The following is a 26,271-nucleotide window of genomic DNA, read 5'->3' as shown; positions in this document are numbered from 1 at the left end:
CACATATTTTCATACAACACAAAATTTCACTGTGCGTTACACCTTTTGATGTCCAAAAAATGAATGATTCAAACACTGGTATCCATGATAATGTCTCTTTAAATCTGTTCGTAGCAATTGTTTTTTTTTTACCTAGTAATGTTTATTTCACAATGTTTCTGTATTTAAATCACATTTCAGATGCAGGGAAGAGTTAATACAACTGATTGAGTAAATGAGCAAGAACAAAATGTTACAGCTGGACGTTATGACCATAGATAGTGATGGTTTGTGTTACCCTAGGATAAGCCATTATAATAAAGCAGTATTAAACATTTGACCCTAACTACTTCCCATCTTAACCCACATTAAAGTACTTACAGGTTTTCCTGGCTCTCCTGGTTTGCCAGAAAATCCAATTTCACCTGGTAAGCCCTAAAAATATATTACAAATACATAAAGACAAGTGAAGTTAATTAGTTAAATTAGCAGTTTTGGTCTGCAGTAGATTTAACATGGTTTATTTGATTAGTCTGTTGTAGACGTACAGTACAATAATGTAGTAAATGAGAAGAGATACATCTATAGCTCAAATGAAGCATTCTTATAACAATCCTTTAATCCTTAACTAGCTCAAACACATAAACTTGGAAAAGTACCTTTTCTAGTTGTAGTAGAAAATAAAAATACCATCAAGACAAAGCTTAAAGATAAGGGTTTCTCTGTATTTGGTTTGGATAACAGATAGTCCGGTTATGAAGTGAAATTCTTTATTTTCAAGACATTAAAATTGATAACAATAAATATTTACTGGAGGTCCAGGATGTCCCATATTTCCAGGATTTCCAGGAGGACCCTGGGGACCCTAAAACATTTGTAAAATAAGGAAAACAATAATTAAACTTACAGTATCCACGTTTAGAACTAAATGAAAAAAGAAAAGATAAATGGTCACCAATGGTGGCCAGGTATCTCTCTATGTGTAGAGCATGTGTAGAGCATAGCATATCCACAAGAGGGGGAAAGTAAGCTGCACTCACTGTGAACAGTGGAGAAACATGAAATTTATAATAAAGGATAGTGGACATTCAGTGTTAACAACACTAAAGGGGAAAAAATAATATCATAGCTGACATAAGGGTAAAAAGAAATTACCAACAATATAACTAACTTTTATTTTAGGACTTCTAAAAACTGACTTTTAAAAGAAAAGACATATTGGGAATATTTATCTTTCTCTGTTTTCACTGCCTTTACATTGCACGAATTCCCTCATGGGTATTAGGTTATTTAGTAATAGCAGATATGCATGGAAAAGAGTTTAGCAGATCCCATGACTCACAAAACAGAATGGATCCTCGACTACGGAAGCCACTGTAGACGCTCCATATACAGCAGGATTATGTAACTGCCAAGTATGGCCTGTTAATACCATTAAACTGAAAGGTGTATACTGAATTATGTGTGTATGCTCTTGAATAAAGAATGTGTACTGTATGTTCTACAAAGCATGGATATGTTTTAATAAAGAGTATTTTCCCCACAAATGATCCTGTATTTGTTTGGAAAGTAAAAGAATAAATCAATGATGTATTATTTTATTTTGAATTGATGAAAATGTTAAAGCAAAACTGACAAATGCTTATTCTTACTGGTGGTCCTGGCAACCCATCAACTCCAGGCAGCCCACTTTCTCCTTTCCTTCCCTGAAACAGTACAGTAGAGCAGGTGATCATTAAAGCATTTTTAATGCAAGCTTAGACTACTGAAAGTTTTAAAATATGCATTTTTTCAAAGGGGAAAAGATACAGTATTTGATATAATGTTATAAACAATAAAGAACAATATACACCGTAACTTGGAACTTAAGATAGAGATTTCTTCTGCAAGGAACACAACATAATGTTATTAGATGTCTAAAGAAATACAGAAAAAGATAGAGTCTGGAAACTCCAAACTTCTTTGAAATTTGAAATGAACATTAAACGGCTTTACTTGGTAATTAAAGCACAAATTCATACTACACTTTCGCATCGAATGTAAAATGTATAGGTACTGTATATGCATAGTTATATTTAGACTGTGGTTATATATTTTTTATTTCTCTGCAGGGTGATCTGCCCTGATATGATGCTCAGCCAAATATCTTAGACTTCTTTATACTTAAAACATTACTATCTACAAAAGACTTCTGGTTGGAGGTACTTATGGAGTGGCTCCCAAGGACTCATACTTGAAGGATGTACAGTACAGCAGGTAAGGTACCTGGCAAAGCAATTACAATCTATGTTTGTTCAGCAAGAGTAACAGATCACTGAGGAAATTGCTTAAGGGAATGGGCAACAGAGTCATTCTAAAACTGAAAGGAAAAGAGCATAATGATAGATCAGGGAATCTGCAGTCCTAGTCCTGGAAAGTCCCACTCTAATTAGTCACTCTTTTTTTAAAGATTCTTCAATAATTTACAGGTATTTCCAATCAAGCAGTTACAGTATTCAGTTCAGATAAGAGAACTCTGGGCCTTGAGGGCTGAGGAGTACTTACTTTTTTGGCCAAAATTATCTCTCAATTACTTAATTGAACAAATCGTGTTTGATTGATCACTATTGAATTGTTCCATACCTTCAGAAATTGGTGATGTAAAGGTGACCTAAAAAACTGGATTGAATGGATTGGGGCTTTCCAGGATTAAGAAGTTGGAGATCCCTTTTCTAGATTGTTTCATCACTAACACGTAGAATTGAAGTTCAAGAGGATAACATAAAAAAGAAAGTAAAAAGTGAAGAATCTTCTTGAGATAGGACACTCTATATCTTCTAACTTTGTGTTACCTCATAGGAATAAACCATGCTGAATTATTTGTACAGTACAGTTCATAAAACCACCTTTCCATTTTTACAGTTGTCTGACTAATTCAGGAAATTCATTTTCATGTTCTCCAGCCAACCACAGATGAGTGAAAGAGATTAAAGCAGTACTGTAGCCCTACTTTCTACAATTAACTCCTGGCCTACTACTACAGCCCAGTGTAGTCACAGGTCCTGCTTGGATGTTTCACAGGTCATCCATCTGTTTGCTTGAACTTGAAACTTGAACTTGAACTTTGAACTTTGAACTTTATTGCCATATGTAACCGGTACTGGTACAATGGAATTCTTACTTACAGAAAGTCTCTCGTTTGTAAAACAAGTGTAAAAAACAAAACAAAGTGCAAACAGTGCATCAAGACAATGTACAAACAAACAATAGACAATGTGCAAGTAAACATGCAGACAGTTTGAATGTAAACAATACAGACATGTAAACAATGACTGGAGATGTACAATAGATAAATTACAATGAGGTAGATGGTGATGGTGTAGGTGTGGTCCGAGGGGGATGGCTAAATGTGTTCACCAGTCTCACTGCTTGTGGATAGAAGCTATTGAAGAATCTAGTGGTAAGTGTCCGTATGCTCTTATATCTCTTGCCTGAGGGCAGTGGGGTGAAGAGCTCATGCCCGGGGTGGTGACTGTCCTCTGTGATGGCCAGAATTCTACCACTGCTGCTAAGCACTTGATCCAATACACAGTTGGAGGGGAGATGGAACCTCCATCCAGGCAAGCAAAGGCTAGAAAGCTGAATACTCCCTGGATGGGACACCAGTCAATCACAGGGCAGATACACTCAGAATTTTCTCAGAAGCCAATTAACCCACCAGTATGCCTTTGGACTATGGTAATAAATCTGAGGACCCGGCAAAAGCCCATACAAACACAGGGATAGCATACTGTACAAGCTCCACTAGATAGCATCCCAAGAATTGAACCCAGGGACCCAACACCGTGATGTGGCAATGATACCCACTGTGCTACCGTACCACCCTTCACATGTCATATGTTGTGGAAATTTTAGAATTATTAACTTTCTGTTTCTGTCATGAATCTGGTGCCCATTTTTTTAGTATGAAGTTTAAAAACACTCAGCAGTTACCTTAGATACTACACTTTAGAACATGACTTTCAAAGAAAGAAGTTAAAGAGGGCTAAAATATTAGCTCAGGAGTTTTTTTCAATATACACTTGAGCATAATGTATATTTTTGATAGGTGGTATAATTTTAATTTGAATAGAACTTGTGCTATAAGCCATTTTCCACAGTCAGAACAGGAAATCCAACAAAATTACATGTTTCATTTGGTATGGTAGCACTTTCTCACTGTGAACCTTCTGTTATACCAACATAATTGTAGTTCATCTCTCGTATTTCTGTTAGAAGGATAGGATATTTGAGCAACAAAAAAAAACATTTTACTCTTTTTTTTTCATTTGGAACAGTTGTGTTAGATTCAGTTAAATCTTCAGCTCTCTCAAGACCTTTCAGGTTAGCAAGTTATTAAGCCAAATCTTATTTTGAGGGGTTGCATGTTAATGACAAAAAAGATAAAAAACACATTCATAATTTAATGCAGCTGTAAAGTCCACCTGTAACTCGGGCTTTGATGATGCTCAAGTGCAGACAGGAAACTGTGGCCACTGTGGGCTAGACTGTTCAACCAAGTTATTCTACAGGCGGCAATTCAGAAACTGAATATACCCAAAGGTTTGAGAAGTCAGCATCCCTGTTTCATAAAACCACTTCTTCTCTGTTGGGAGTCATGCCTCTTAAACCATCTTTAAACTGTAGCATATTTTAACTGTTCCAAGTCTTTGTAGTGATTATTGAGGTATTACTGTACTGTAAAGTATGAAATTTCATTCACCTGGTATTTAAATTCTCTTTTTTTATGTATGAAAGCAAAAGTGCAGAACTTAATACAAGAATAGAATTGACTATTTTTATATAATAAAAACATTTGCACTTATTTTTCTTATGGAATATAATTATTTTTATTTACATATACTGTAAAAATGTTCATAAAAGGCACCTAACATTTTTGTTTGTTTTGTTGTTACATTTCTTAATTTCTGACATAGTAACCTACATAACAGTAAGGAAGCGCATTGCTGCCACCAAGGGAAAAAAAAATCCTTGCCCTTATCTCTTAATTACGAGAAAATTGTCTCATAATTACAAGATAAGGAATTATCCCATAATTACGAGAAAATTATCTCATAATTACAAGATAGTTATTCCAGAGTATTTTATGTGATCACGCAATAGCACAATTGTCATATAATACCTATATCAAGTACTGTAGGTAGCCGTGTCAGCATGCGTAGGCTGTAAAGGAACAAGTTAAAGGTTTATTTCATGCTGAAGCCCTCTTAGTCAAAACGTTGTGTTTTTTTTTCTCTTTTCAGCATGGAATAAGCTTTATTCCTAACTTATTCCTTTAATACCTATATTGCTACGTGTGGACTTACAGTTTTAAGCAGTGGAAGTGATTGCATGTATAACAGTTCACAACGGAACCATCATTGCATTGATCTCTTAATCCCACAAGTCTGGTCCTCATGCTTGTAATGATTCTGTTCATATTTGCTCAAAATTGCAAGATTTCATTATGACTAAACCCCTGTCGAAAGTAAATCTGTGCAAATTCTGCAGGGCTGGACACTGACACAATCATTAAACCGAAAGTGCTAGCCAAGTTCGCGGTAGCTTCTACATGTATTCAGTGCAAAACATAACAGGTTGGACATGCACTGACATAAGCATTGCTATCTCGTAATTACGAGATAATTAGTTCTCCCACAATTATGAGATGTGATTTTTTTTTCCTCTGGTGGCAGAATGTGTCCTAATAACTAAAAATCAAACCCTTGAGTGAGTGAGCCTATGTCTGATGATTTCATTAAAATGTGTCTGAATTGAGTTAAATATATTGAGAAAATCTAAAAGTCTTAAAATACATTAAGATTCTGTTAAAAAACAATCATTTTAATTATTGAAAGAGGGGTGAAAATATGACCACGCTCTTCTTAAGTTGTGAAGATCCATTGGTCAATATGACTTAAGATGGCTTCTGTATGAGAAAAATTGTGAATGAAATTTTCTGGGTGAATCATCAGAAGCACCCAGAACAACCAGGAAACCAGCTTTTTGATGAACACATTATGTCATGGACTGTCATCTCCATCTGTTCTATCTCCAAATTTGTTTTTGGATTTCAATGACTACAACTGAGAAATTCCTGTAAGCAATAACCTGCTTATCAGAAGAAAGGCTGGTTGTTTACAAGAAAGTGACCTGCACACTTAAGGATCATTCAGAGATAACATTGACAGTAAATTTAATTAAATAATTGTCTTCTATGGACCAAGGAACATTTGAAGAGGTGGCGAATAGAGTGATGGAGTGTTTTGTTTTTTTCACAAGCAAATGACATTTTGTCCTTGAGTGACTGGACAGAAGACAGCATGTGTGGAGGTGTCATTGTCAACATTATAATGACTGTCAAGTTCTTCGAGAAAACTGGGGAGAGGGTGGAAGTTTGATGATATGAGGAGTAATTCCTTCTAACACAAGAGTCTTTGATGCAGATTAAGGGCAACCATACTGCTCTGTGATAAATTGATAAATTGCTTGGAGCCATTGGATTTTTCATTCCAGCAAAGATGTCTAGTGCTGCAAGACCAGAGTGCAAGGATTATAATGACACCACTTCAGGAAAAGAATGTTGCTGTGGATTTTTGCTCCAGACCCCAATCAAATAGACAATTTATGGGAACAGCTCATCAATACCATTAACAGAAGATAACCACAACTTGCCTGTCTTAACCTATTTTTGCTCCAGCACAGGAAATTTGACAGAACATCCCATAGTCTTCAGAGGCTAATTCCAGTCTATTGTATATGTCAACACTGCCAGGATTTATCCTAATATTCAGGGAGGTTGTTCCCAGTACTAACTTTAAAATGTTTCAAATCTGACAGCATGTCACTTTTGATACTGCTCACCCATCAGAATCCCTCTAGCTGTATTAATGTTAATACAGTATGTTTTGTGAGTTTAATATTTATGTACTGTATAAAGGATTTGATTAAATCTTTTGTGCATCATTGTAAGTAAGGGCATCAATGAAGGGTTTCATTCTCTCACAACTAGTTAAGATACAAACTAAGTAATGCTGAATATTGCAGTAAGTTAAATATTCTTTGCCAAGCTGCAAAGAGTTGCAAAAAGCCCTTTGGCTTAACATTATCACCTGTGGGTCTTCTAACAGACTAGACCATACTGTAAAACATTATCAATTAAAGAACAATTTTATGTCTGATTTTTTTTTTTATAAGAGCCGGAATAAAAAGCAATTATTTCTTTACACATCACAGAACTGTAGGTATTTTACAAGTTTCTACACATTTGCTATGCTTAAACAAGTCAGACATGGAAAAAGTACTGTATAAATCTTTGTTTTCTTTATCAGTTTTATTTTGCTAGTTTTATCAGTCTTTGATTTAAACATACACACAGAAGTTTTTAATTGAGCAAATTTCCAGAACATCTTTCCATTTTCTAACCACTTCTTTCAGTTCAGGGTCATGGCTGAGCCAGAGCCTATCCAGGTAAGCAATGGGCACAACACAGGAAACACCCTGGAAAGGACACCAGTCCATCACAGGGCAGACATACAGACACGCTCACCCTTACACCTAGTGCCAATTTTCCCAGAAAACAATTCACCTACCAGTATGCTTTTGGATTGTGAGAGGAAAATAAACCTTGGAGAAACGGGAGAATCCACACAAACATAGGACGAACATAAAACTCCATGCAGATACTACAGCACCCCAAGCCCAGAATTGATCCAAGGCCCCCAGCACGGTGAGACAGCAAATCCAGTCATTGCAGCAGCATACCATCCATTACCAGAACATTTTCCCCCCATAACTGATATTCTGAACAGCATTAAGTGTAATCTTCAAATCTTCAGTTTGACTTACTCTTTGACCTTGTAAGCCAGGCTCTCCAGGTAGTCCATCAGTACCAGGTAAACCCTAATGAAAAAAAAATACTTGTCATGAAAATTATTATGACTTCTAATAGTCTGTATTATTAATATTGAATAATAGTGGAAATGCTTGCAAAATATGTGGTCTACCATTAAGGTAAATGAAATTGAAACTGTGCCAACGTATTCCACAGCAGTACCCAGGCAAAATATATAGATTTTACTTTATTTAAAATGACACTTAGCAAAATAAATGTACTATATCTGGTGCTGGAAATAAGTAAAAGTGAAAAAATATTAACAAATAAAATGCTGAAATACTTTAATGAGCAGTCACATATACACTGTGCAGTATGGTTTTCTTTGAGTTAAAAATAAACAAAAAAGATTTGCAGTGCAGAACAAAGAGAAGCAAGCTGCAACAGACCTGATTGTCATGACTCAATAACCAGTTCTAAAGATTTAATTTCACAGGCAGTACTTTGACAATATTTCCCCTATAATCATGGTCAATTGAAGTGTGTAAAATGATTTCATGAGTGAGACAAAACAAAGTGATTCATGAGAGGAAAAATGAAATAGAAATCTTTGAACAGACAATACAATGTTATGAATAAAAGCATTTATTTATTGAATTTCATAAGCTGTGTTCTGTCTCTGCATATAAATCTGAAACGCAACTCTTCCGAGAAAAAGCTTTTTCTTTTGGGTTAAATATTTCCAATAAACAATTATGTCAAACTCTATTTAATAAATCTGTTTGAACCAATCATTCTGTATTTGAATGATATCATTAAAATTCCTAGCCCAGAATCTGTACTTTGTCCCTTTTTTACTAAAAGATAACATTTTTTTTCAATGCATTGAGCAGGATATTGTAATGGTTGTACCTTCTGTTTCCTATTAGAGTTAAAGTGTATTGCATTGTGTTCTTTGGTTATCCAGGTTTACATTTCTAACTTATTACTTACAGGGGGTCCTGGAGGTCCATCAGGTCCTGGGGGGCCGCGGGGTCCTGGTGGTCCCTACACAACCAGATTAATGTGTTAGAAAAAATTGTCTTTCACCAGAATCTGAAAGTGTCCAATTCTGACCGCTGCCATAACCCATGGTTTCAAACTTGACTTCCAGCCAGTCACAATTTTTTTAATGGATTGTTCACTCAACTTCTTATATGACACAGGGTAAAACATTAACACACAGAGTCAAATCAAAAAAGTAAACTTATTAAAAAGGTTGTTGCTTTTTTTAGATGATAAGTAAACATAGATAAAACCTCAAAGAAATGAATTAAGTCCCAGAGAATGAAAGAAACTGTACTTACTTGTTCTCCCTTAAAGCCTTCCTTTTGAATCTGGAGATGGATTCGCAGAAAGAGATAATAGTTTAACAGTAAATACATTGCATGTACAATAAATCAAACAGTGCTGCAATCATATAGAAAATGAATTTCGATGACTATTAAATTGCAATATTTAAGTACGCTGTTGTAAGTAAAAATATTTGTGGCAATAGCAAAATAATGATTAATCCTTGCTTGTAAAGTACATTCACACAGAAAGATTCCAGAATGCTTTATATTAGGGGCAGGATGTACTGTACAATATGTTACTCTCAACCAAGTTGCTGCACTCACCTCTGTCAGTAACACAACAAATAAGGAAGAAAGTTTACTCTATTGATACAATCATGGTGGACATGTAGGTGGGCTAAATGGAGTAAGCCTTAAATGGGAACCACCAGGATCGCAGTTAGCTAACCTATTTGTAGGAATATTGCAGTGGAATCTGTATTTATGGTGAATAACAGGGTTCTAATGTAATATCCTATCCAAAGGATGGCATATCCTACAGTGTTGTCTTTCACTATTATTCAACCATAATTTCACATTTCTGGTTCAATGGAACTAGCGCCGTAAAAGACCTGAATCAATATTGCTTTTGTTGGCTTTCTACTGTTTTAATATACATGATTAATTTGCCGATAGCTGAGAGTATAAAATTGCTAAAGTAGTACTGCACCTGTAGTGAAGGAAATGGCAGGCTCACACAAATAGAAGTGTGATTGAGTACGGTTTGGGCAAGATCTTTGAACACTAATCTATAGTAGAAAGGACCTGTGTTAAGAGACCTTGGCAGTATACTGTATGTCTGTTTGTATCACAATCTCTCTCATTCTCTCTCACACAGTAAGATACTGTAGTAAATGTAAAGAAGCAATGTCTTTGGCATTGATTGACCTAGAAATGCACTGTATGTCAGCTCCAGGCAATATTGTTTATAACACATAATGCTATTTCACCTTAAATAATATTTTTCTTACCACATCGCCTGGTAAACCAGCCGGCCCCATTTCACCCTATGCAGAAAAGAAAACATTTTTTTTAAATCTTGGTTTACACACTAAATAAGAAAAATAGGAATAATGGGTTTAAACATGGATTTCTCTTTTAAAAGGTATGTACTCACTATGGTTACCTACTGCACACCTTTGACATTTAATTGCATTCTTTCATTCTTGGCTTGAAGAAGCCTGAAGCCAATTTAGCATGATTCAAAAACATGAATTCATGAATCTAAATATAAATACGAGCAAAGAGCACACACAGAAACTAGTAATTAAGTATAGACAATATGAAGTATCCAGTTGCAAGTAGACAACATGAAGGATCTAATTACAAACAGACAATATGAAACAACCAATTACAAAGAAGATAAATGAGCATGCCTTCTTCTATTAAACTGGAATGTCTGGAACTGTAATGAAGGTTCACAGTTTATGTACATCCTACTGAATCCAAGACTTTTAAGATAATCACAAAACACCCACAATAATTGAATCTATGATCTACTCCTGTAGGATTTTTATTTTTCCAAAATCAGACTAGATAATATTGGCAGCAGAGTTTTCTTCCTTTTAGAAAACCGCTAATAATACAGTATGCAATATTACATCCACTTGGATCTCTGTCCATTTCTTACATTGAGCTGAAACCCAGGCTGTGCAAAAGAAACATACAGTATCATGGGTACTGATTTTGACCCTGTATTTGCCAGTATGGCTAGGGTAGTTTCGTTTTCCCAGCTTTGCACTGGCATCAAAAACACCAAAAGGACCATGTTATTTTCTGAATACCAACAGTAATTTTACATGTTCTGGATTTTCATGTCCAGAATCTTCAATATGAAATTCTTTATACAGGTATAAAGCTTAAATATTTGTAAAAACAAAACATTAGAGAGAATATTAATTATATTAAAAAGCATAGTTTATTCCATTGAAAACATTAAACAAATCTCTTCAAATATACAGTAGTCGTACCTTCTGGCCTTTGGATCCAATAACACCAGGCAATCCAATGCTTCCTTTGTCTCCCTTTGACAACAGATTTTGGAAAAAACATATGTAATATGAATGATGCCAGTCAAATATATATTTTTTCTCCACAGTAGATCATACTGCAGTATGTAGTATACCGCAGTCGAACATACTGCGAACATACAGTAGGACATACTGTATGAATGTTGCATTGTAAATACCATTATATATAAATTAAAAGCATTTCATTTTATTAAAAGGTTTATTAAACAAAAAGAACTGTATGTAAGTGAAACACACTGCACTGACCCTCTCAACATTTGAAAATGCAATGTTAATCACTCCACTGTTTTAGAACTTGCACTGTAATAGTTTAAATCTATCCTTATGTTAATTTTCACAAAGTATTCATGAGTTCTTTGCATTTTCTGCAGAGCAATCTAGGGATGAGATATTAATTTTGTATGAGTCAACCTGCAATGAAAAACACCTTCCATGGTACTGAAATAACCCTCAAAGATAATCCTTACCAGACTAAACACAGATGCTACACCTGTCTCAACATTTTACAGTTAAATTCTCCTGCCATAAATACTCTCTGGCATCCACCATGAGACAAGACAGCAGCTGGTCCTTGTCAAATGCACGGCAGTGCTTCCTTTTTTTGATAACAGCTTTAAGCTGTGCAAATAAAATAAGACTGAGATGGTAACACCTGATCACTTAACTCTGGACCATTAGATTTTCACCTCAAAGTAGAAGCTTCAATCATAAACCTTCCAGACTGCAAGGTAGGCTTATTTTTTTCATACTAGATATGGGCAGAAAGGTTGTGAAATTCTGTATATTCCCAGCGGAATTTTTTATTTACTGTAATCCATCAACAGTAGGTTTAAAGGTTTGATATGTAGAAAGACTTTCTTTATGAATCAAGTAAAGGGTTCATTTTGTAAATGTCTACATACAGTACAGAGGTATTGTATAGTAACAGTAACTACAGCAGCAGTTTTGGAGTAGTAATATCAAAACTGCTATTTTTGCTTTACAGTCAAGTAATAACATCAATATGAATGATAATTACAATATAGTATACATATTATTTGATCATATTAGAACAAAAACGTACTTTAATTTTAACCAAGTTATTCTAAGTAATTTATTGGTAAATATTGTATATATTTGTAAATTTCAGTATGTAAAAGTCCAAATTTGACTGCATATCCCTTTGAGGCATTTACTTCCTAAGTGTGTTCATGGCTCACCAAAACCTTGTGTATTCATTTAAGATGCTTAGCCATGCTTTTGCTGCTGTAGCCACTTTCAGTTCTTGCCTGTTTTTTGGGTGTGTTGATCTTTAGTTTCCTAAAGTTTCCTGGGCCTGTAAAATGAAACTGGAATGGAATGAACTCTTCCAATTTGATTTTCCACCTTTTTCACCTGATAAGAGAAAGGCTGCTTCGGCTGCATGTTTTGGGTTCATGTCACGCTACGTGAAGTGTCCCCCGGTAAAGTACTGACGCATATGGCCCAATGTGTTAAGATAAAATACTTTTGTAAACTTCAGAATTCGTTCTGCTGCTGCCATCAGCAGTTACGTTATTATATGACAGATGAGTGAGCCAGCTCCAAGAGATGTCAACGTCTGCCCAGGCCATCAGATTACCTCCACCATGTTTCAGAATTAGCTTGGAAGTGCAAAGATGAACCAGGGCATTTGTGATATCATGTCTTATAGACAGATGTGACCAAGACAAACCTTCACTAAAACTGGACAAAGGACATTATTATAATATAAATAAAAGGACATGCTTAAAGTACTGTAAGTAAGTAGTCATACTGTGTTATTATACCCTGCTAACAAGCAACAGTATATACAGCACACAGTACACTTATACTGTAAACCTTACAAATATGTTCAGTATTTGAAATCTAGTCAAACTTACATCTTTACCAGGGGCACCAGGTTTGCCAGGAAATCCATCAATCCCACGTTCTCCCTGAAATTGAAAATAAAATACTGTTGCTGTGTTGCTTACCTATTTTTGGCTTAAAAAAAATATTCTAACACATGGATGTTCTTTAGGTTTTTGAAAAATTGATGTCTTTCAGCTCTAAAAAAAAATGTTATCCTACATTGAATCTTTCAAATTATGTGCAAATTGCTTGTTTGGCTGTTCATCAAAATGTAGGTTGAAACTGGAAATGTTTTGATGTATTGCGATAATTAAATTAATATTAACATCAATATAGTAATATGCGCGCATTCAGTTGTTTAGTTTATAATTAGAGTCTGTATGATATTTTGATGTTTTTGCATTACTCTGACATTTGTAGATTGGATTGGATTTTTCCTAAGCTGCTTTCACTTCTGAAAGAAAAAATAAATTTTGGGAGGCTGTGATTTTTTCCTATTAACAATCCAATATTTTAAGTTAAAAGATACTATATTATTAGATAAAACAGTTGGTACATGGATTTATGGGATATAAACCTGCTCTGAGTTGGCTCTTCATAGTTATTTTTAAAACATTAATCTGCAATACAATAATGTTATGTTTTAGTGCAGCAGTAGAAATGGTGTTACTTTTCAGTAGTGCATCATTTAGAAACAATATTATCTATTTTGGGATGATAATATTGTACTCTATATGGAAGCATAATAGTCATATACAGTGGTATATATTTTTCTTAATTTATTAAAGAAAATCTCAAATATCTAGAAATTACTGGGGCTAACCATGCTGGAAAATCTGAAGAACAGGCAGAGACATGATCCAGTTTGTTTTGTGAACAGCAGTACAGTACAGTACATGCACATGGATACTGTAGAGAACACATTTGCCTCATTTGAAAAACAAATGATCACGATGGTATTTATTGTTACCATTTAGTGTAGAGAATAATTAAGTGCTTCTGCTGAGATTCGCCCTGTGATATACAACACCACGCTTTTCAGTTTCTCCCTTTCTTGTTCAATAACAGCCCCTTTTCTGCATAGCTATCTCACACAGATATTCTCTTCACCCCCTACAGTTCCTCTAACTTCTTCCCCAGGCCTGCTGTGCTGACAGGGCAAAATAGAGGTGGCTTCATGTATTCACAGAAATGATAATTATTTTAACATAACAGAAAACACAACGCAACAATCCCTAGTATTTCTAGGTTTACAAAAGAAGAGATTTATTTAATAGATTAAAGATTATTTCCTAAAATGAAAAATGTGTCTGGAAAATGCTTTTTTTCCTGTCAGAATGTTTGAATGATAAAAACCCATTCGTTCTGACTACAGTTAAACCTTAAATACACATGCTGTTAATCAATTAAAATTATTTCCCCCTATTTTCTCTTTTTATTTTCACTATATACTACTTTATACAGTAATTTGTATGCAAGGACAATGTCCCTTCAATTTAATAAGCACTTGCAAGAACAACGAACAAGTCCAACATTAAAAAAAAATGTTTTTAATAGCAAAATTATGAGGTGATGATTAAATATTAAACATGATTAAAGAGAAATTAATTCCACACCAAATAAAGGTCACTTTTGACTGTGGAATGTGTCAAACCAGTAAAGAAGGCACCTACAGTATGTGTCTGTTTTTTTATTCCTCTTTTCAACACGGAAATAACACTGACACAGTTTCTCACTATAAGACCCTAAAAGCATGGATTCTTGCACTGGTGTAAATATGTGTCCCCCAAGCATGAAAAACTATTGTACATAAATTAAAACACCAACTTAGAACTCTTCATTACTGGTATTATGAAAACCTTCATATAGTAGGTTTTGATCTCCCTTATGGAATGTATTATGGGATTCATTAATTCAACTAACTAAAGTGATTAATAAGCAATGTTTCTAACAGAATGTGTTTGTGCATATCTTGTCCAGATTTCACTAAAATCTCAGTACACACAAAAGGATTGTCAGCTAATTTGTTGGAGAAGGCAGGCGTCTCTGTGATAAATATAAATCTTATATAAACATATGTCTCTGACAGAGCACTGGTATTACAATATTAAAATCTATTTGATATAAAAGCTAGATTATTCCATGTCCCCGCAACCAACAAATACAAAAATGCTTTTGACTTCTCTAATTTCATTCTAAAATGGAGGCGTTGCTTAATTTTAAGGAGGTATTGCACTTTACATACAGTAGTTGAAAAGAGTACACATATTTTATCTCTATAATTGGTGTTTTCATGAAGATTAAGAGTGTAAAAATGAAGGCCTTGTTATCTCTTGATTCTCTAACTGTACTTTAGCTTTTGATATCACAGGTGGATGTTACTGGATATACAGTACTGTAACAATACAAACCATGATCCCCAATACAAATCCATGAGCCCCAAAATACTTTTTTTTTATAAAAGATGAATCATCTGTTAAGTTTCCCTGCTAACTGTTCTGTCTGATTAAGAGGCCAATAAGATCACAAGAATACTACACTGGGCCTAATTTATACCGAGTTTTACTTCATCTAAGATATTAAATCTGAACAAACCTACAGTAATCTAGATTGCTAAAAGTATTTAAAATAAAAGAATACCCTTTCAGTTTGGCACACTGAAAAATGGAACAAGCCAAACAAGTGAAACAAAACATTATTCCAGAATATTGACACAAATGTGTTATCCTGTCACATTTACTGAACTGTTGAAGTGACTGATTGCTAACATGAAACAAACGCCAATGTACGGTAGACACCAGCTATCATATACTGTACTGTATATACACTGAAGAACATCTGTGAGTTACTGTACTGTGAGTGCCTCAAGAGCATGACAGTCTTGTGTGATTTACATAGACATCTATATTTATTTTAGGAAAAGTTGTTATATTAAGTGTGTTTTTGGTTTTATTCCTGCATTTTAAAGCTTAAATAATGAAACATTACAAGCCACCAATACCTCTTCCTTAACTCCTGAGAGGCCCATCTTCTCACATGGCAAATAATGCTTTGTAATAATGCTAAAATCTGCTTTTAAGATTTAATCTTGCAATAATCTTACCTTCTCACCATCACTTCCCTTATCTCCTTTACCGCCTTTCTCTCCCTGTGGAAACATGTAAGGTCAATGTACTGTTCACCCCAGTGTTTAATCTGCAGTTAAAATACAAGATGGACATTTACCAAATATCAAAGTTTACATATGAGATGAGGCCATTCTGGTCATCGTACCCACTTAAAGCGTGTTTCGGACACCAGGAATAAAATCAAGGCCTCCTGTGTGAACATCAGGAATTCTAACTAGCCACTGGACCATAAGAAAAGGGCTTGATCCTTGAAGCCAGTTTGTTGTCTTTTTGTTCCTTATTTCATTCAATGTCTGTTTTGTTCCAATGTCTCCACAGCCTCACCTCATCTAGCATTCACTGTGCTTTCTGATCTGGCACGAGAGGTCAAGCAACTAAAAATAAAGTATTAAAGCTAGTTGTTTATATGGATTGCCACTCCCTTTGTTAGGAACACATGGTACACATCACAATCCAAATGAACTAGATAGGCTGAATGGCCTCCCCTTGTGTGTAGCATTCTTTGTTAACAGGAAAGTATCTGGTAGAAGAAATGTACCATTTAATTGGGAAACCTACATAAATGTTTTTAAAACAAGTACAATGTAAACAGCATCTCCAAAGACGTCTCATTCAGTGTGCTGTAAGTTTACTTTTTTGTTTTTCTTTTTGTTAAAAGTTAGTTTCACTGTTGAAGCACGACAAAGAAAACTAATAACAAAAACACCAGAGAGCTACAGCCTTCGCTTTCAGTGCAGACCTACTTTGTATAACCTAGCATGTTGTAATGTTTTATGCATAGGGACTGGAAATCTGCTCTATATTTCACTGACTGAAGACTAAACATGACCTCAATGCAGATGTAAGACTGTGTGTTATTGGGAAGAGGAAAACCAGGTGTAAAAAATATGGAAATTGGTGAAAAAAAGCTTTTTACAAGAGTGGTATGGTGAAGCAGAAGTTAATTTACTGCCTTGCAACGATATGGCCCTGTTTCCAATTTCTTGGGTGCTGTCTCTATGGATCTGTTTGTATGTTCTCCCTATGTTTACGAGGGTTTTCCCCAGGTACTCCAGTTTCCTCCCATAGCCCAAAGACATACTGGTACAGTAGGTTAATTGGCTTCTAGGAAAACTGTCCCTGGAGTGTGTGAGTGTGTGCTTGTGTGCTTGTTTGTGTCTGTGTTTGCCCTGTGACAGACTGGCGTCCCACCCAGGGAGTATCCTGCCTTTGGCCCGTTGCTTGCAGGGATAAGTTTCATCTGCTCCACAACCTTATATTGATTAAAGAGGTGAGAATATAGAGGGATGGATGGAAAAGCTTTGCACATGTACAATATATGTAATCATTTCTGTGGAATGAACGGGTCTCACTCAAGAAAACAATACTTACAGGTATTCCTCTGGCTCCAGGAGACCCTGGAGAGCCAATTTCACCTTTTGATCCCTGTGTAAAATTGAAGAGTAATGGCTTGAAATACATGAGGTAACTAATAAATGTTAATTCAGAAATACCAAGTTACAAGTCAGTTACAGGCATATAATTCCCAAAGTTATAAAATAAGACAAACTATCAGTTTTATATATTTTTATTTTTATATACAGTACATATATATTGACTTTTTGAAAATTCTGTAGTTGCTTCAGCTGCCTGCCTCTGTTATGTCTCATATTTGTACCTAGTTCAAGTAGGTACTGTAGGCGCATCAGCATGGGTAGGCTGCAAAGGAACAAGTAAAGGTTTATTTCATGCTGAAAAGAGAAGAAAAGCTGTGGAGCCTTCTTTGGGTTTGACGAGGGCTCACACCTGAAAACGACTCCACAGTTGAAACATTGTGTTTCCTTTCTTCTCTTTTCAGCATGGAATAAATATTTGTGCCTCTTCTAGTACAAAAATGCACAGAAAGGTTGTAAATCTTTGTATGATCTGGGCATTTATACACATACTGTACACTGCAGTGTCAAACTCTATAGTTTAAGATGTATTGAAAGAAATGTTTTGTGCTTATACAAACTTTACCATTAAATAGCAATCACTAATTGATATTACTGTACTTTTGTAACTTTTACCTTTGGTCCCAGAGGTCCAGGTAAACCAATCTCACCAGGCTCTCCTGGATCTCCCTGGTAAAAAAGAGATATACAGTACAGTATGAAGAAATGGCTTTGAAACATGCTTAATGTTAGACGTATGTACAGTAGATGATAATAGCCTATTAAGTTAGGAGCATGTACCACTACAGTATGTCAGCTGTTGTTTAGTGACTGGGGCGGGTCGATTTCGGCACCCTCTTAATTGTAACAGAATATTTTACACTTTACAGGTTGAGCTGAGAGTTTCTTTGATTATATTTCCTCTTGCAGTCACTCAGTCATGGGCTCTATTGGTTGAATAAACAATGCCTTTCTCTTTATAGTGATTTTTGATCTTATAATGCCACATACTGTAAATTTTAAATTACTTTGTCCTATTACTTTGATTTCACAGCATATGATATGGTAATATACTGTACAATCATGCCTTGGACTAAGAGACACTTCACATTTTGATTTTTAACAATTTGCAGAGAGCTATTAGACTTTATGCTCAAATTTAAAAAGTAATACATTTTGCTAAGGAGTGAAGAAACACATGACCAGGTCATGTAAAACTGTTATACTGTACATGGATGACAGACTATTACAGCTTTAAAATACTCAACACTCTCCTATATAATATAAAGCAATGCATTATACAGTAGATGTGTACATAATGTATATACAGTATGCACTGTCCTGTATTAACTGTATATAACATGTACTGTATATATAACACATATGCAGTATATAAAATAATAGTTCCTAAGGATGTCCCAGAAGACAATGTGAAGCAGCTCTTGAATCTTGTTCTATGGCATTTTTTTATTAAAATAGCTCCTGTGTTTTCCCACTTGTCATAGTGCCATTGGAGTTCTGCGCAGTTACATGCAATTTTCCCTTCTTGAAAAACAAAATCTCTCGGTATGCTGTTCGCTGGGAAGAGGTAAAAGGCATTTTTCAATACTCTGGAAGCCCACTGACAATTTGTTTTGTCTGGGCGAGACAGAGTTCTTGTTTCTCAAACTTGGCCTTAAGAAATCTCTTCAGACACTTTTCCTCTGGAAAAATTAGCTTGGATAAATAATCTCTCCGAGAACAGAGCATAACAAAAAACATACAAAGTAAGATAGTTTTGTGAAGCGAGAAAATAAGAAAGGAAGAAGCCCCCCTTTTGATGCTGTAATAATTGTCTGAGATAATTATATTTGTTAACTTGGAAATTATGCAAAAGATGTTTTTCAATGTTTGCTTAATAAATAAAAATGTCATTTTCCTAAAGCTGTTGAACAGCTTTTGGGGAAAAAACATCCCTTAAGTAATTTAGAATCAAAGCTTTATAAAAATGGAGAGAATGGACTACTGAATTTTAAACACATACTGCATGTGGGAAATAAGAATCTAAAATTCAGCAAATGCTCAGGAGGCTAAAAGGAAATATTAAGTTTAATTTACTTACCCTTTCTCCTTTATTCCCTGGTTTCCCAGCAAGACCTGCAGGTCCATGTGTACCCTAAATTTACAATTTGTATTACTGATATTTTAAATAATAATAACTTCGCAGGCAATTGCAAAGAATACTAAAGTCTCAGTGGAAATACTGTATACATCTCGTTAAGAGCTGTTACACATCATCACAAGCTGTTATTAACTTAATATTTTGGTCGGAGGATTTTACTTTGTCATTTGTTATTTTAAAACATAAAAGTAAAAGATTGAAGATATTGGTGGAGGTTCATTGGTTAATTAAATAATTAATGGAATGAATTCAAACAATAATCAGGATAATATTTTTTGCAAGTCTATATATTTAAATCTATCCTTCCTAAATAAGAAAGTATGCTTTGTAAAATGTTTTTATGCTTTTTATCTGTAGTTGTGATTGTATCAGGATAATTCAATTCTCATATTGCCCACTTTGAATGTAAATGCTGGCAGGCAGTATTAAACTAGATTAAAATTATATTATTTCTTACCTTGTCCCCCTTTTCTCCTCTTAATCCAGTTTCCCCTTGCTCACCTTCCTCGCCCTGAGTGGAGATGTTCAAGTTTTTTAGAAGATATTAAATATCAAGAGTAAAGTACAAATAAAATCTAATTTGCATGAGAATCAATATGTACAGTATGAACCACAGTTTACAGTATGTGGAGAGATATATTTAGATGTGTAAGAATTGCTACCGTATGCTTTAAAAATCATTCTGTATCTGAAACTCAAAATATTCTGTTTCCTGTGAGATTTCTGCTAGGAAACGTATATGTCTTGTTCCTTCCTCACTAAAAGTGAGGGTTTAAAAATTATTCTGCAACAATAAAAGCATTAAATATCATCTTATTTCCCTGACGTTTTTCTTTTTAGTTTTAAGTGTGACCCGTGGGGGACAAAAGTGGGTGAGTGATCAAAATTGTGGATTAGCATTTGAACAAGACAAATACTGTATCTCGGTGTTTCAAACCTGAAACAATTTTCAAAAATTTTAATATTAGGCTGGATCTGCTGGACCATCCAAGATATTTAATTTCATTGAAGTCAGTTAGTTGTTCTTAAAGATCATGCAGAGTCTAGGAACATTAAATAAAGGTATGTTCTCTGTATTTTTCAGCAGAAAGAAACAAAAGGGAACAAACACTGCTTTGCCTGTCGAGCCTACTTCAGGTGTGAGGGGCAGAAAGAAAAGATTCAGGAATATAAAGTACAAGGATTTGTGAGAATGGGCACAGCAGGTGAGGAGGTGTCCAAAAGAACAGTAATCTATGGAAGAATTGTGAAAAGCTGAAAGCAGCAAATTAATGGAAAGGTTCTAAAGAATAGCTTATCATTGACAGCTGATTGAATATGTAATCCAAGTTATGTTGTTTTCTTTTTATTAAAGAAGGATAATTACAGTACAAGGGACTTATTACTATATTTACATTCTAAATTATTACATATTATAAAAACGCAAATGTTACAATTTAAGTGAGACCAACAGTGGGTGGTTGCTCTAGAAATATAAACAGACAATTTTAGAGGAAACTGTATGCACACAAGTGTTGCAGTATCAGTTTTTTTTTTCATTGCAGCTTTCATGCAAAGACACACCTCTGTCAGAAGGTTCCACAGTTGGATAGACTGCAGGTTACAGCACAGGTAGTCCCAGGTGCGTGAGACTGTTACAGTAACCAGCCCAAGTGTGCCAGCTCATGCTTGGACAATGAGCTGAATCCCACCCAATGGATCTGATTGCAACTGGCACATGGGCTGAACAAATGGGTTTGTCTGGATGGATTTAGCCCATGTTCCATATGTTTGAGACCACTACGCTACTAAGCCCAGGATATAAACCAGCTGTCTTAATCAAAGAGCTTAAAGTAAATGAAATATATATATTGTTAAACTTGATGTATGTATTATTGGTTCTTTGCAAACACATGAACCTCACAATAAAACATGAAAAATATTTTCATCAAAACTGAAGTCCTAGCAAGTGCTTATGAACTGCCACACAGAATTCCATGTGTGGGCTTAGTTGAGAAACTCTTTGCATGACTTATGATCAGTCCATGTATTACAAAGCAGAATATTCCACATGCCACACAGACCAATACTTGATGAAATACGACCAATGAAATAGAAATAATAAAGTGTTGAAACTACTATACTTCCAGCATCTTGCAAAACTTCATAAATTAAAATCAACTTAATCGTAATCCTACGGTTCTCTATAACACCAAAAATAAAATACATTTCATGCGATGAGCCCATAAATGTTTTTCCCACTGTCAGTGCTTGAAAATGACTTGCTTTGAGTGTGATATCCTGCTAAAATACTAGTGTTAATTCTGTTTACATCCCTAAGATGTAATTTAATTGTTTACAGAGATCAAGACTACCTCTGGAATTCAATTACCCATACCCATTATCCTTCCTTACTTAAAACTTGACCTTCAATGTAAATATGTACTGTATGTATATTGTTGTACCTGTCTTTTTTTTTTCTTCTTTTGTCTTCTGTCTGTACACCAACACTGCTGCTGTGAATAAATTTCCCCCCCCCCTCCCCCACTCCTCAGGGATAATGAATACTCTCTATCTCTCATACTGCAAAATATTTAAGTGATTTTTTTTCACTTTTGTTGGTTTTTTAACTACTTTTTTATGATATGATACAGCACATAATTATTCTTACAGGTTCAATGTGGGCTTTTGTAATGTCCATGGCTTTATGTACTTTACAGTATATTTGTAAACTAAAAAGGTCCATTATTTTTCCTGTTTCAAAAGCTTGAGCTGACTGTTTTCTATCCAGTTATTACCATCAAAGAAAAACCCAAAAGAAAACAATCCATTATACGGTAGGTGCCTGATGGGTCTAATTAAAGTAGATGCAATGGAAACCTATTGCTTTCAACTCATTTCTTTACAGTACCATTCTTACTGTAAATCAGACCTTTGAAAGAATTCTGATTTTAAACATACAAATGTATGTATCTTATTCATACTGTTTCTGTGATGTTTCCCAAAACTCAGTACCATTTAAAAATCAATGCGAAAAATAAAGAGTAGCCTGTAGATAGTTATGACTAGTTACTTCCATATAATACCATTGAACATAGTTTTCTTAATTCTCTATTGTAATATGTATATTGTAATATTCTTAAGGGAATAAGGGACAGTTGTATAAACACATCTATCGTCAAAAGACATACAATATTACTGTTACGACCCCAAGTGTCTCGGGGTAAAGGGGTGTAACATTTAGGATAATTCTTTTGGAAGCAGGTGGGTTTGGGTGAGGGACTAGGAAGTATGATAACAAGGGTAAGGAACTAGAGTGGTGCCAAATGAAAGAAAATAACAAACAAAATGGAGCTGGCTAGGACAGTGAGGGAAAGCTAATCTGACGACAAAAGAAAACCCGAAACACACGGTCTTCGGCGTCTTCAACACCCTAGCTAACCTGCACTGACCCAAAACCATACAAGACAAATGGCACTCATCCGTACTAAACTAGTGTACTAATACAAAATCAACTAAGTGTGTAGAGTGTACCCCAACAACCTAAACTAACCTTATATACAAAAGTTCACACAAAAACACAAGTGAACCAAGAATACAAATAAGGGAAAACAAGAGTAATCAACAGGAGCAGGGTCCAAAAGAACACAAAAGTTGAACATGTAACACTGGGGCAAGGTAATGGCAAAACAAGGATGAACACACAAACAAATGAAAGTACAAAGAAACTAACAGAAAACCAACAAAACAACAAAGCCGAAGCTATACGAAAATACACACACACAAAGCAAAACAAACCAACAAACGAAGCCAAAGCAATAACCAGAAGCGAATCGATAACCAAAACCAAACAGGACCGAAGTCAAACGAAAGGCCTCTCCTTGCTGAAAACCTCCACGTTATATAATGAATAAAATGTGTTCTGATTGGCTGAGAGCTAATTGATGATGACGTCATACTTAAAGTGTGGTGTAATGGTGGGCCAATGGGGAAGGGAGAACAATCAAGGGTCAGCAGTGTGGACATAACAGAAACAACACACAAAGAACACACACTGGGATGTAACAATTACACTTAGCATTTAATATTGGTATTCAGGTAATACTAGTAGTACCGATAGTAATGTACCTTACAATATGTTATGTGATTGGGGAAGTTATTACATCTTTGTACTCATAATTCCACAACTTCATCTGTTTACCCTTTGGAAATCTTGAGCACTGTAATGTACGTATATCCCTGGCTGTGTTGTCAAATGAGTATAAAATACTGCCCCAGAGATTTAATTAAATATACTGCACTTGGTGGCCTTTTTAGAATAAGCCAGACTGCTGGGTGCTTAGGATTAGCTTAAAGTATACAGTTCACTAGAAGTGGACACAAAAAATAAATAATTGAAAAGCAAAACCGAAATAAGAAAAGTAATAAAAATCATTTTGACCACTTACAGTTTCATGGTCACACAAACATTCACTGAATAAAATCACCAAAAACCTTGGCCTGTGAACTGTCTTCCTTTCTCCCGCACAAGTAGGAGTTGCACAGTAATTAAACATTCTGCTATGATTTTTTAGATGTAATCTAAACCTTGACCACATTCTAGTATTTAAAGAGTGTTTTTGTTGTAATGTTCCCATTCCACATCAGCAATCCAAATAACTTCTGCACTCCCAGTACTCTATCCATAAAAAAAAACATGACTTCCTGTATGTGAGCTCAAAAAGGAAATCTGATCTTTAGATTAACTGTAAATCCTTAAAGCAGATGATAAACTACTGATGATTAATGGTATCATTGTGAATAATAGTGTACAAAAGTTGATGGTCTCGAAATAACACAAGAGAATATCATATTAGTAAGCGCAGAAATTACAGTATCTGAAAATGTATGTTTTTCTTCTGGTAACTTCAGAAAGTTGTTTATGTACAGTTCTTCATCAGTATGTTGTCATTTCCTATTTTGCCTTGAGCTTATTTGGAAGTGTAGCAATGTATTACCTTACAACATAAAACTGAAAGCTATATACATTTTCCATGCATGATGTTTTGGAAAAAAACAACTATAGCATTAATATAAAAGGAAGAAAATGAAAACCAGTACACACATTTATGCAAACATAAATGTGTGTACTGCCTACACTTTCATCATAACAGCTTGGTTCAAACCAAATTCTTTCTACTTATGAATGAATGTGGAATGGAGTAAACATTATTTAAGGCATTGTTTGTGTTGAAATGAAATTGGTTCATTTCAAAAGGAGAAATTATATGTTTGGGCACCCAGCCGGTACTTTCCTGGCAGAAAAAAATCTCTTTTAAAATATACAGTAGGTGTGGCTGTGTGGGAAGAATATTTAGTATTACAGATCTTTCTGTGGTCTCTGGGGCTATCATTTTGGTACTGTTATCTTAGTCTTTGCATTTTCAACAGAAAAAAAAATCAGTAGTTTATTGCCTCATGACAAAAAACACAAATGTTCTGCATTCATGCAAAATCCAGTTGGGAGAAAACTAATAAAAACACAAAGCTTACTACTGAAATATTGTTCTCAAATTTGATTTGAAAAATCAGAATGCAACAAAAAAACATATGCAGTAGTCTCCTCAAAACATCAACGTCCAAAACAAATTAAGTTATGAAACTCAAACATGAATTATTTTTAAATATTTAAGCCAGCATTTAATTCTACACCAGCTGTGCAGTAAAATGCAAGTTTTACTGTATGTGGGAATGTCCTATCAATATGTGTTAATATTTAATTTATTTTGGACATAACAGGGTTTTCAAGTTATGACAAAGCTTCAGGTTTCATATTATTTAATAATAATATTTGTATTGGGACATGGTCAAATAGTAGTTTTTAGAACAGAACCTGCATTTATAAAAGAAAACTTACCTTTTCACCTTTTTCACCTTTGACAAGAATCCCTCTCCCCTGAAATTAAAAATATACAGTATTACAGTTATTACAGTAATATTTAGTATTATTTGAGAAAAATACAGAAATTATATGTTAATAAGATATTGATGTACTTTGAAAAGTAGCCATGCAATCTTTAGTAATATTTTAATGATATTTAACCATTTGCATAAATGTACTGTAATAAGTGGTCAAAATCATCTAAATTTCTGATTTTATTCATACGAGAAACGGTGATTTTAAACATAAATAGTATTTTTTTAAAGAAACAATCTGAGTTTTTCTGAGTATGAGATGGTTATTGTGAAACAGTCATACTACTGTAACTATATGGATTTTTCTTTATACTAAAACTTCTCATTCAGAGGTGCTATAGCATTTCAAAGGTTTTTTTTGTCTTGTTTTGCTAATTTCCTCTTCAAATGGTTTGCAAACAATTACAGTACGTACAGGCTCTCCTTTTTCTCCTTTAAGGCCAGCTGGTCCAATTGCACCCTGACTACCAGGTTCCCCCTGTGAAATGCAAATGGCTGTTTATTGAGTTGACTACAGGTGCAGCAATGCCATTTGAAAGCAATGTAAATTA

The 26,271-nt window shown here is 34.7% G+C and overlaps 1 protein-coding gene across 1 annotated transcript in view; it reads right to left on the bottom strand.

Annotated features, from left to right (window-relative positions):
• col22a1 (collagen, type XXII, alpha 1) overlaps nt 1–26,271 on the bottom strand; it is a 92,796-nt gene that overhangs the window by 38,304 nt on the left and 28,221 nt on the right. Inside the window, exons 11-26 of the mRNA XM_015356827.2 lie at nt 26,136–26,198; nt 25,662–25,700; nt 20,244–20,297; nt 19,727–19,780; nt 18,262–18,315; nt 17,585–17,638; nt 16,189–16,233; nt 13,115–13,168; nt 11,175–11,228; nt 10,176–10,211; nt 9,178–9,207; nt 8,825–8,878; nt 7,846–7,899; nt 1,632–1,685; nt 791–844; nt 361–414 (exon numbers count right to left, since the gene is read on the bottom strand). Of these exons, the coding sequence (XP_015212313.2) occupies nt 361–414; nt 791–844; nt 1,632–1,685; nt 7,846–7,899; nt 8,825–8,878; nt 9,178–9,207; nt 10,176–10,211; nt 11,175–11,228; nt 13,115–13,168; nt 16,189–16,233; nt 17,585–17,638; nt 18,262–18,315; nt 19,727–19,780; nt 20,244–20,297; nt 25,662–25,700; nt 26,136–26,198 (807 nt within the window). The remainder of the gene's footprint in view (nt 1–360; nt 415–790; nt 845–1,631; nt 1,686–7,845; nt 7,900–8,824; nt 8,879–9,177; nt 9,208–10,175; nt 10,212–11,174; nt 11,229–13,114; nt 13,169–16,188; nt 16,234–17,584; nt 17,639–18,261; nt 18,316–19,726; nt 19,781–20,243; nt 20,298–25,661; nt 25,701–26,135; nt 26,199–26,271) is intronic.

Source organism: Lepisosteus oculatus, chromosome 10, assembly GCF_040954835.1.
Source record: "Lepisosteus oculatus isolate fLepOcu1 chromosome 10, fLepOcu1.hap2, whole genome shotgun sequence".
Lineage (NCBI taxonomy): Eukaryota > Metazoa > Chordata > Actinopteri > Semionotiformes > Lepisosteidae > Lepisosteus > Lepisosteus oculatus.
The sequence above is the reverse complement of the archived record's forward strand: the minus strand, read 5'-3'. Positions and strand labels throughout refer to the sequence as shown.